Source organism: Astyanax mexicanus, chromosome 14, assembly GCF_023375975.1.
Source record: "Astyanax mexicanus isolate ESR-SI-001 chromosome 14, AstMex3_surface, whole genome shotgun sequence".
NCBI classification, from domain to species: Eukaryota; Metazoa; Chordata; class Actinopteri; order Characiformes; family Acestrorhamphidae; genus Astyanax; species Astyanax mexicanus.
Genome location: NC_064421.1, coordinates 18,375,946 through 18,388,796, shown reverse-complemented (window position 1 = coordinate 18,388,796; position 12,851 = coordinate 18,375,946). Strand labels below are relative to the sequence as shown.

General features: G+C 35.7%; 1 protein-coding gene across 1 annotated transcript; it reads right to left on the bottom strand.

The window, feature by feature from the left end:
* Nucleotides 1-737: 737 nt before the first annotated feature.
* On the bottom strand, nucleotides 738-11,438 carry adpgk2 (ADP-dependent glucokinase 2). Its single transcript, XM_007251938.4, has 6 exons — nucleotides 11,142-11,438; nucleotides 9,419-9,578; nucleotides 7,833-8,023; nucleotides 7,002-7,098; nucleotides 5,846-5,982; nucleotides 738-3,451 (listed from the first exon to the last, which is right to left on the bottom strand). The coding sequence occupies exons 1-6, from the start codon at nucleotides 11,329-11,331 to the stop codon at nucleotides 2,781-2,783; spliced, it is 1,446 nt and encodes a 481-aa protein (XP_007252000.2). The 5' UTR covers nucleotides 11,332-11,438; the 3' UTR covers nucleotides 738-2,780.
* Nucleotides 11,439-12,851: the final 1,413 nt, after the last annotated feature.

Sequence of the window (12,851 nt, the reverse complement as noted above, 5' to 3'; positions counted from 1 at the left end):
GTAGTTAAATGCATTATAATGAAGTCAATAAACTAAACTAAATAAAAAATATTAAACATTATTTTACTTAAATAAGTCTTGCTATTTATAGGTTTATGTTTAAGTAAAATGAACATTGTTGTCTTATTCTATAAACCACAGACATTTCTTCCAAATTCCAAATAGAAATACTGTCATTTAGAGCATTTATTGGCTGAAACAGAAGAAAGATGCAGAGCTTTCAGACCTCAAATAATGCAAAGAAAACAAGTTAATATTCATAAAGTTTTAAGAGTTAAGAAATCAATATCAAATCAAAAGTGTATTCTAAAAATTAAATAAGTGTATTATATAATCAAATAGTACAAACTATTGGTACACTAACTTATATTGCAATTATATTGGTTTATTCCTCAACCATTTATGAACTACTGCAAAAAAAATGAATTTTAGAATTTGAATTTGAATTTTAGAATTGTAATAAAAACAAAATGATTAAAAATACTATTTGGAAAAAAAAAATCCAGATGACCACCCAGGGAAAAACATACCCTATATTGGTCAAGAGTTAACAAGCAAGTCTACCAGTATATGGTATGTTTTTAACATAGAACTAAAAATGTACTGAACATTTTTACCAATTTTACAACAAGAAATGTGCATGATAAAATATTAAAACAAACTCATCCCCTACCAGGGGGTTCATACTCATAGAATACTTCTAGACATCATAAAAAACACACAAACACACAGAGATCTATTTTATAAATGGAATGTAAAGTTTTTATTATATACGAATCTCTAAAGAAGAAATTCAGAAACACATTTTCACTTAGAACCAAGACTTAGTCACTCACCAAACTTATTTCACAGATAGAAAGTAAAAACAAGATTTTAAAAAAGGCAGTTAATTACAACTGTCATCTGCAGCACAACACACTTCATCAAACAATAGATATGTATAGTTTTACCCAATTATGGCTCATTGCTACAATTCATACTTAAATTATTTGATGTGCACACTTTCAGACTCAATCTAAATATGTATTGGATAATTCATATGGATTAATACAAAAAAATAAACACTAAACTAAAATTGCCACTGTATTTTTACTCCATGCAATACAAGCATGCCTTTCCCTGAACCCATAGGCAGTCACTATCAGGCTCACCTCTCCGTCTCAATAGGCCAGAACAAACAGTGTCACCATGACAGCTGCTGTCCGGCTCTGTAGCAGCCCAGTCGCTCCTAACCAAGTCAAATGACATAGATCCCGAATATCCAAGCTCAGCTAATCCCTGAGACGCATCTTTTTTTTGTCAGCTGCTGAGTGTCTGAGCCCACTCCCGATAGCTCTCACACGATGGCACAACTCCAACTGTCTCCAGTAACTACCACCACTCAGCTGTGTCCTAATCAAGAAGAGTAACAATCACACTCCATTCACTAGATCTCTCACTCACAGGCCTACTGTAAGTACATTACATAATGTAGCTTTACAGATATGGTAGACATCAAGTATGTGGCACATTGGTCCACAGGCACAGGAGGTACGTAGGTTGATAATGGATTAGTGCTGCAGGCAGGAACTGAGCAGAGTGAGTGAGACTATAAGAGATGAGAACCCAAAACCCAGATATGTCAGATTCTGTTTGCTATCAGCAGAGGCTGTTGGAGTTTCTCTTCTGTGTCCTATTTCTGACTTTTACATTTCTTTAATATTTCCACTTTCGATAAATATTAAACTAAATCAATCAGAGTGCTTTGAAGTGAAATGTTGCACCGTATTGAAAAGACTCTAGTAAATATAACCTTTTTTTTTCTACAATGAACCATTTCAGACCAAGTCATTCTGCATGACTTTGTACAATTATGAAATATTGGTAAAATTCTCTTTTAATCACAAAGTAAATATTGACACCCCATGTATTTGTTGTGATATTTCATTTTAAAATGAAGCCAATAAACCCAATAAAAAACAAGGTGTACAGCCTAACCAGAATGAAGAATGTCACGAAAGATTAATGTACTGTTACAATCCTAAAATGCATTCCCTTTCATGCAGTCAGAAATTAATAAAATAAAAAAACATGCTGTTTCCTACCATGGATGAAGGAAGTAAGTAAGTAAAAAAAAAATAAGAACAATTAAAAGGTGAGATCAAGAAAACGAGAATGTCTTGCTAGACAGCTCAAAATTTCAGTCATGCCAACTCTTAGTCAGACAGGATTTGGGTTTTAAGCCAACATGCATCTATTCTTTCAAGCATTTTGGTCAGATATTATGAATGACTGGCCCCTGAAGGGAACAAATTAAATGAGAAAAAGAGATTAAAAAACAAATATGAAGATTGCATATCATCACTGTTGTGCAGAAACCTTGTATCTCTTGTTTTTCTTTTTTTTTTTTTTACTTAACTGGAGTGATGGATGGACCAAAAGAGATGGACCAAAAGATATGGACCAATGTGACTTAATAAAATTGTTTTACACTGATTTCCGTTCAATGTAAAGTCAATGTATAGGAAGGTTTTTGATTCTTTTGTGAAGATGTTGGAGATGACAAGGTTTTTAAGCGACAGATATGATAATGACAGGAACCCTCATAAAACATAAAAAAAAACACATAAATATGTGACATAAAATTGCTGGACCCAATGTTGGTCCGACTTCAATAGACTGCAAATAAAACAAAAACAAAAATAAACTTCATATGATGTGGGATGTTTGAGCAGTAAGACTATTTTCTCCAGTTGAGTTCAGTTTCAGCACTGTGCTTTATGACAGTGCTCTTCCCTTCATCAGATCTGCAGCACCAGACCAGCAGCAGAGATGTTGTCTCCTCCTCCAGCAGTCTGATAGACTTCAGTGCACACCAGCACAGGAGCCACGCAGATTTCATAATCATCTTCAGCCCAGCAGGAGACGGGCCGAGACTCCTGCAAAGGAATCCTCTGGCTACCTTCTCTTCTGCTGATGGAGAAAGACTCGTCCATGATCAGCCTGGCTTTGCTGGTGTCGATGTCTGCAGAGCCGCATACGTGCCGGTTGGCGGTGAGCGATGCTTTGGCCACAGCAGACATGGTGTTCTTCCACTGAGAACCATGGGTGACGATCATGGCCTGGAAAGCCAGCGTGTGGACGTGCAGTCTGGTCAGGGGGCGGCCGGTGCTGGTCTCTCTTTGTCGCTGGTTGACGATGCGGTAGAGCTCACGCATCTGGTCCAGTACAGTGGCCACGCGAGGGTTGGGGTCAGACAGCACGGTCACGTTGCTGCCACGGAACAGGCTGAGGAGGTTGGGCAGCTCCTGCTCATTCATGCCCAGAGAGTCAGCGTGGGGCAGCACAAAGCCAAGGAGATCCAACAGCAGGTCCTCGTCCACGAAGCTGGCCATTTCAAAGTGGACACTGGTCTGAGGCGAGGCTGAGGAAAGGATCCGTGCCAGGTGAGTCAACAGGGCCTCACGCTCTCCTATAATACAGAAAACAGTGAGATCAGATACAATACAGCATATGATTTATTATACCACATATTAAACCAGTGAAAATGTCAGCATTGGTGTATTCAAGCTGTAAAAACTAATACATTTCATAGTGTCAAATTTGGACATCGACAACATGGTTGAGAGTTCAATACCGGGGTTTGGAAAGCTGCCATTGTTGGGCCTTAAACAAGGCCCTTAACCCAAACTGCTTCCCGGGAGCTGCAGCAATGACTACCCTCTGCTCCGGGTATGTGTGCTTATGATGAGTACCTATGTGTGTGTTCACTAGTGTCTGTGTTCACTGTGATCACTGCAGGGATTGGTTGAAGGCAGAGGCCACGTTCTATTCTGTGCTCCCAGCACAAGTACCAGTACCAGAAGGTCTTTATTATGACAAACTCCTATAGCCGAGTTTATGCACCCATCAGCCATACCATTTGTACAACTTCTAGTACCTGATATTGAGTAGGCTGCCTTTATGCCATCACAACAGATCTTAGCATTCAAGGCACAAATGTGTCCAGTGGTATCTGGCAATAAACTTCAGAAGCTTTATGGTGGGGCCTCCAGAGATCACATTAATGAGCCTTAAGTCGCCATTTCACCAGTTGTCCTTTCTTGAACTTTCTTGAATAATGTTTACTGAATGAAGATTAAGGTTATCAATGTTTTCACCTCACCTGTCAGTGGTATTAAAATTAAAAGTGGAAATCCAGAAATCTAAGCTTACTGTTAATAAACAGAAGCGCTTTTTACTGTCACTATTACTGTTTAATATAATATGTTATAATATAATATGATGATATAATGTTCATTCAATAGTGATATTTATGTTCAGTTTTACAATATTGGGTCCGTTTTTTAATTTGTATTACTGTAGGGGATATAAAACAATAATCTTAAGAAATATTTTAAGTTTGTAAGACATTTTAATAGGATAGAACAGAGGAACACACACTCAACGCACTTCTTGTGCATATATCCAAGACATACTGCTAAACACAAGCACTTTGGAACTATGGTGAACCAGTGTGATTCCTCTTTCTGATTTTAAACATGATGAGAGTTCTGCTCTAGTGGAAAAACAGAAATGTATATAGGAAATTATTCAGCTTCTTCCTGACCTGCCTGTGACTGACAGTTTGAAACCACTGGCATATAGTATCAGTACTCAGGAAGTGTGGGTTATTTATGTCTACATAGGTCTCATCTGATACTGTGACATATTTGGAAAACATTAAACTGAATGTCACATTTCTACTCAATTCTACCAATATTTCTCATCCCTACCCACTGCATTAACCAGCCTTGTTAAATGCAAGTGTCCACTGATTTGCTTTCTCCATAAAATGCAGACTTTACCCTGAGCACCAGACTGATTCAGCCATACAGCCCTATGATAAATTCCAAACAGCACTAATGTGGCCAGTGTGTGGCTGAGTACATAAGTACAGCTAATCCTGCTTTCGCTCCAGGGCACACTGATGCTCAAACGCAAACAACTAGAACAACAGAGTGTAATGGACCATCAGTGCTTTCCCATGGAGGATGGAAAATTTACTGAGGGACGGAATTAAAAAAAATAGTGGGAGACTACATTTTTACTAGAGCATCAATTATTGTCTGGGCACTTTTACATTCCTCACACTTCTAGCAGTATTCCAGCTATGACTGGCTTTTATTGAAGTTTGGTAGTTTGGTTTACTGTGGGCCTAACTAAAATACAGACAAGTACCTATGAATAAATGTAGCTAAAAAGTACTGTTTACATAAGTAAATCTATTGTGTGTCTGTGAAGTGCCTTACACTACAGAACCATGACATACTTTGGTTAAATATTTATCATGATTAAGGTTTGCCACTTTTAAATATCAGCATGTCAAAATGATCTATTTCAGTCAAAATATAATATTAAAAAATATATAGTTTTTTTTTCATGAATCCTTAATTAGTGTAATAACAATCTAATACTTTACTAGTTTACTAGTTTAATGTATGTATTATGTATGTTAATATATGTTTAAGAACACCTACTGTTCTTTTTTTATTTGACCAGTATTGACAAAGGGCTAAAAGGCTAAAAACACAACATATAGACCAAAAATGCCAAATGTTTCCTGAGTGAATTTTCTTCATTAAAATAATGATGAATCTACTAAGTATTGACTACAATAATATTGAATAATTGAGCTAAGAATGTTTTTGAAGGAACTACTTTTGGATTGATACACATGGTTAACCCAGGGCAACTTTTATCTGAGGACATTACTGCTGTTTCATGCAGTTGAACATAACTGAATACTAAAATAATTCCTCTTTATCTTTATTATCTAATCTTTTTAGAGCATTTTAATGTTTCACACATCTGTGGACGAGATTACCTTGCTTGAAAGGGAAGTTGTCCATCATCTGAAGTCCTCCCACCACCAGCAGGTCAGGGTTAAAGCTCAGCAGCTTCTTCTCAAACTCCTCCATAGAGTCTAAGTAAGGGTTGTGGTCATCACTGTGGACAATGTATCTATGGAGAAGAACCAGACGAGTTTTAAACCAAATGACAAGGTGCATTTAACTCAAAAGCCTAAGTATATATCTGGTCCTTGTTGTCCTCATTTTGGCAGACTCAGTTAAATGGTGTTAAAGCAATATGTTTTAGTCCTACTACAAATAATGCTTAAATAGAGTTTTATTTAAATGTAGATGTAATTTTAAGATGTTCAGCACTTAAAAGACAGCACAGGTGTGTCAGAATCACTGACACTCCCTGTTATGATACGCTGTAGGGCAGATGGGCAATGCTAAGTAGGTTTGAAGTTTACATAACCTGATTTGCAAACAACATTAGCCATAAAATATGTGATTAAGAGCACACACATTATTAGCTCTACACTAAAGCAACCCATTCAAATAATTCCTAATTACTAGAACTTCAATTCCATGCAGAATCAGGACATCATACACTATCAGTGTGTAAGAAGGTGAATGAATGGACTCTGACTGGTTCCAACACCTTAAAAGAGTAAATGGGTTTTAAAAAATAAATTTATTCATGATGGTACTTCTCACTGTACCTAATTATAGCTACTCTAAAGTACTAACTGAACACATGCTGCCCCATTTCACATATGCACTTTCATACAGGAATGAAACTATAAATAAACAGGAAGTGGTGAAGTGAACACAAGCCAGAGATCTAATCCTAGTAAAATAGCACAACAAGTGTCCTGTATTAGACCCAGTTTTTCACGTTTTTTTTTTACATGATTCTCAAGAGAATCGAGTGTACAGCATGTGCACAAAAGTATGTAGCATATATCATTTTTGAGACCTTTTGTTTTCACAGTTGAGAGTACGAGAGTAATCTGTAAAGTTCTATGTTTTATGTTTTTATTGGGAATTTCATGGCAAGTATTAAAATGTAGAGTTTAAGGACTGAGTGAGCCTTTTAAGCAAAAGCATGTAGCTGCTGTCCAAACAATAATGCAGTGAATCAAAGCAATATTAGTTTTCTGGCTATAAAATGCCTCTATATAAGTCTACCTGTTTGCTCTTCGGGAGGTGTACTGCCCCCAGCTAGCCCCGGTAGGATATTCCAGAATCAAATGTATATCTGGCTCATCCAGAGTGTTTCCTGCAACTGAACATAATGAAGAAATACAGTTCCACTAAATATTTGATATAGGGCACAGTCACAACTGCAATAGTCATATGAAGCTGGTTCTACTGGCATTGCTACAAATGATACAGCAATTAGTTCACTAAACAATGCCCGCTTGATCTACTGTAAAAAATGCTTCTACTTGTTAATAGCATAAATCTATGACCTCAAAAGTAAGAACTGATTATTTTGATACAATAACAGTATAAACGGGAATACATAATATACTAAACTTTATTTATATAGCACCATTTAAACCATAAAGATGTGTTACTAATTGAGCTCCAGTACAAAGTTTAAAAATAGATTAAAACAAAAACTATATAAAAAAGAATGAAACAAGTATATAGTATAAATAAATCAAACAAATAAAGGCCTCTAATTAAAATGCACAAGCTCTTTGAGATCAAATAAACAAAATAGATAACCAAACAACACAAACCAAACTGTAACTACATTCTTCTCCTTCTCATTATCATCACTAAAATCACTGTTTATATCCAATATATCCAGTGTAAGATACTCCAAATATTCATAGAAGGATTACATTGCATTTAAACAATTTTATTATAACTGATTATATTGATTCTAACTTTCCAAACTGTTATACTGCAACCTTTAGATACATCGATTCATAACCGATTACTAGACTCTTATTTAATTCTGTTTCCTTAATCTGAGACTAACCTGATGGGATAGACACTGAAACTTACCTGTGATATGTTCTGAAAGCACATCGTTAAAGTCTGTGCTGAAACTGCCACCCAACAGAACATCACAGCCTTCACTGGCCATCCTGCCTGCCATCACCGGAGCGTTACCACCAATCGACCAGCGGTTACCTGGCAACTCTCGAGAGGCCTCCACCAGCTGACTGAAGAGAGTGTCGTTCATCACAAACCTCCTGTGAGAGAAGTAGAATAGAGAACAGAAGACATAAGAAGTCATAATACAAAATAAAATGCAATACTAGATTAGTTTAAGCAGCAGGCCTTAAACGGCATTGTTAATTTTGATGTTTTGTTTTTAGTGAATGAATATTATTTGAATAGTGCCAAAATTTTAGTTAATCATAAAAGTTAATCATTCCTTAGTTTTTTTTTCTAAATCCAATTCTATCTGAACATTTTGAGTACAATCTTGCAAATCTGTATACAAATCACAGTCAGAACATTGTGAATTATTCAAAACTCAAAATGATTTTATTTCACTACCAACATCTGAACATCTCAAGAATAAAAAGCAAAAGAATAATAAAAATTGGTATATAAAAATAACTAGAAAGGTACACTTGCTAAAAAAACTGATGAATGGTTTCGCAGTTTGTATCAGTCAAGCAGAAGGACAGGACATTCATCTATTCTTAATGAAATGTTGTTGTTTTTTTGGAATTTAGCAACAATTACACAGAAATTACACATACAATTAAAAATCTGTACACAAGCACACCTCATCCAGTCTGATTAAACAATGTGGAGTTGGAATGGTGTCAATATCTCAAAATCTGCAGGACAGAGTTATGTGGTGCTGAGTGCTCGAGCCTCTTACCATGCAGTAAACACTCTCTGAATAATTCAAATGAGTCAGCTACTAGGCCTAAGTTTAGCCTTTAGCAAAAGCTCATTTTACTACATTATGCATTTTTTAAATTCTGGCAAACTCCAACTAAAGAAAGCCAAAAAAATCAGCACAGTCAGCTAACAAGGGCACTGCAAGGACACATACTATTATAGGAGTATTGGAGTAATGGAACAAGTTTAATGAGCAATAACAAAGGCAAAAATATAAAGCATTACAGAATTTATAATTAAACTAAATGAAAATCGAATATAATTTTCCAATCACATTCATAAACTGCACATTTCTATTGTAAAGTACAGCTTTATATGCAGGTCTCAATTACTGCCCAGTCTGCCTGAAGTCTTTTCCTTGGAATGAAGTGATTGGCAACTGGACATTCCTGAAATATGAGTACTGTGGTATAAGCAAATGTATATATACACTAGAAGAGCCGCAGCCAGTCCAACCTCCATTCACCAACTGCAGTAGACAACCTGAGACCTAGTTTACTGAGTGACTATTCTCAATTCTGATGCTTAAAGTAAACTATCACACTATGCTAAGTTTTGCTTTTTTTAAACTGATGAATGAATTCATTAATTTTTAATACCAGCTTAGAAAAGGTCAGTCATGCTACAACACCCCCAGAGCAAAGAACACAACCTTGTGATCAAGCTCTAAAGCTACTGAGCTTGCTTTGTACACAGTCATAGTCAGTCTCTGTGTTTTGTACACTCACTCTGAAGCAGCTCCAGGAGCAAAGAAGTAAGCAAAACTCTGAGCTAGCTGCTCTGCGTTTTCAATATAGTCGTGATGGATGGGCTGGTCAGTCGGCTGCAGTCCAATCTTGTTCAGCAATGTCACACCATCCACAATAATGTCCACACAGCCGCCAAAACCTGATAAAGACAAAAGAGTGTGAAATAATGCAGATACCAGCCATTGCTCACTGTCTCCAACTGGTTGTGCCACCTGCTGTAGTGTTTAGAAATAAGGGAGTAGATAGATAGACTGTTGCATTACTCCAGGTAAACAATACGCAAACTCTAGGCTTGTTGGTCCACTATTACGCTCAACCATATCTAATCTCGTGATTATGTAATCTTTGAACCTGATTGTCCAGCAAAGCACATGTTTACATCATGTTGCCACATATTGGAGGGGAATTAATCAATGTATAAAAAGTGCAGGGATCAGACAAACTACGTACAATAACAATGAAGAGACTATTTAAATTGGTTCTCAGAAATACCACAACCAGTCTTACTTTAGACGTAGTTAAATAGATGTGTGATATTGACTAAACTCAACTTTATGTATTTGTGAATGGCTGTCAGGGAACAGTTGGTTAACTAGTGTCACTAGAACATACAACCAGCACACTGTTTATTTATTTTAGAAATATATATTTTTAAAAGATAATGTCCTTTTATCTGTATTATTAGAGTATTGTATATATAGAGCATTTAATTATTGTTTTATTATATACTGTTTATTCAGGATAAGTTCTCTTAAATATACAGCTCTGGAAAAAATATTGAGTAAAAACGATGAGTTTCTTTGATTTTACCAAAATGAAAACCTCTAGAACATAATCAAGAGGAAGATGGATTATCACAAGCCATCAAAACAAGCTGAACTGTTTGAGTTTTTGCAGCACAAGTAGCGTAAAGTTATCCAAAAGCAGTTTGTAAGACTGGTGGAGGAGATAATGTCAAGATGCACTTAAACTGTGATTAAAAATCAGGGTTATTCCACCAAATGTTGATTTCTTTATGAATACGAACTTGTTTTCTTTGTATTATTTGAGGTCTGAAGGCTCTGCATCATTTTTGTTAGTTTAGCCATCTCATTTTCTGCAAATAAACGTGCAAAATGACATTTTTATTTGGAATTTGGGAGAAATGCTAGTCTGTAGTTTATAGAATAAAACAGCAATGTTTATTTTACTCAAACATATACCTATAAGTAGCAAAGAAACTGATTTAGAAACAGCAGAGGTCTCTTAATCTTTTCCAGAGCTGTATAAGTATACTTATACTGACACAGGAACTACCTACAAAAACACGACTAGACGTTGGCCTATGTAAAACAGGGAAGACTGCTGGCAGCATGCAAAATAATCCCTTTGGCCACCTGAACAGGTAGGTTAAGAGTATTTGTGCAGGTTTAAATCTTAGATATTTGGGTCAGTCACAGTATAACATGGTAAAACACACATTAGGCAGAGAGCTGATAGCCTCTTGTGTTTATAAGATAAAAGACAAGGTGGATGAACATTAAAGTAAATAAAAAGAAATAAAATATCCTATATAATCAATTCACACAGTTTGGGTAGTTTGGATAGTATACAGCTGCTGCAGGTTTACTCTATAGAAAGCTCTTTTTTAGCTGCAGTAACACAGCAGAAAGTGTAATCTAATGAAATAAGATTACAGAGGCTGAGGCATGTGGTGTCTCACCTATGGCCACTCTGGGTCTGGCGATGTTGTTCATGCCCACTTTCCTCTCAGCGCGGAGCAGAGAGGAGAGCACGGTGTCCAGCCTCTCATCCAGCCCGGACTGAGGAAGCCGCAGCCACAGGGCCAGCAGAACCGCGGCGACAGACAGCACCGTCCCATACTTCACACCGGGGCGCAGCTCTACAGCCATCGCACACTGACCTCCCCGCTCCACGCGACCAGCTAGCCTGCTCCGGAGCTCTCCGGGTCTGACTGAGCTCCGTCTCTCTGAGAGTACTGGAACAGGGGGAGGAGGGGGACAACAAGCCAAATGTGGACCCGTCACGTCCGCTTCTACACCGCCTATCAACTGCGGGCAAAATAAAAGCCCCCGCTAAGAAAACTCAATTTGGGCATTTTATTATTTGTTGTTAAATTTCTTGATATCAAAAGTAATTATATTCATTTTATTAATAATGCAACGAAAATATAAATCAAATTTTCCAACGTTAAAATTAAGCACAGTATAGATGATTTTTAGATTTAATATTTCAGAATAAACGCTGTTAGCTCTCACTGGCAGTAAATAACCATTTCAGATTTCCGTAAGCGCCATAAAATTAAAATGTATTAAAATATGTACATTAAATTAGAAATTGTGGTATATTGGCTTTCACACCAAAGTGGGCTAATTATTATTTTTTTAATTACATTAAGCATGTTTGATTTTTTATCTTGTTTGAATTAATTCCATACTGATGATATTAATATTACTATTAAATTGTATTTTCATTATTCATTCATTGTTTTTTTCTTGTTTACGTTTATCTTAGCATGGTTTACGCAGCATTTTTAAAATATGTCCACTAGGGGGCACTAAAATACCCTTTTCATCATGAACTTTTATTAAATGTCATTCATTAAAAACTGTAACAACCAAACAAAAAAAGATTTCAGTAGTATGGAATCAAAAAATCAAACATGCCTAAAAATGTAATTAACCCAATTACCACACTTTATAATTTAATCCATACCAGTTTTTTTATAGTGCTTAGGAAAACCACTGATCTAGATTAATTAATTAAAATATATTGATTTAAGAGAGCACTTAAAGATTAATGGGCAAATAAATAACAAAGCAGAAACGTATTGTAAGAATTGTATATTTACCTTTAGGTAAGGGTAATTTAGGTAAAAAAAAAGTTGATCTCAGCTCTTCCATTTTATACAGAAAAGAAATTGGTTTTCATTAATTTTTCATTGTTTGAGTTTTTCTTTTCTGTCCCCAACAATCTGAATTTCATAAAATATGAAGTTTATTCAGTGTCTGTTTTTATTTCTCCACTTTTAACTAAGAATCTGATGGTCAGAAACAAATCAAATAAAAATAAAACCTTTTTTTTTCAGTTTTTCAGTATTTTTTTCTTTACTATGACAAATTGACTACATGAAATAAAGTTGTACACTCAATTTTCTTATTTCAAATTTAGCACCACATAGTCAAATTTAACTGATAAACATTATACTGACCCACACAGGTCTAAATACAAACATAGAAAATTGGATTTAAAACTCATTATTTAGTGCTCATCTTATTTATCGCACTGTAGAACAAACAATTTTCAATCCATCTTTTCAATTTATAGTTTTTCATCTCTGCCCCTCACAATCATTTTTAGACAATTTTAGAAAAAAAAAAGAAAATTGTAATATTTTCTTTTTTTTTTCTTA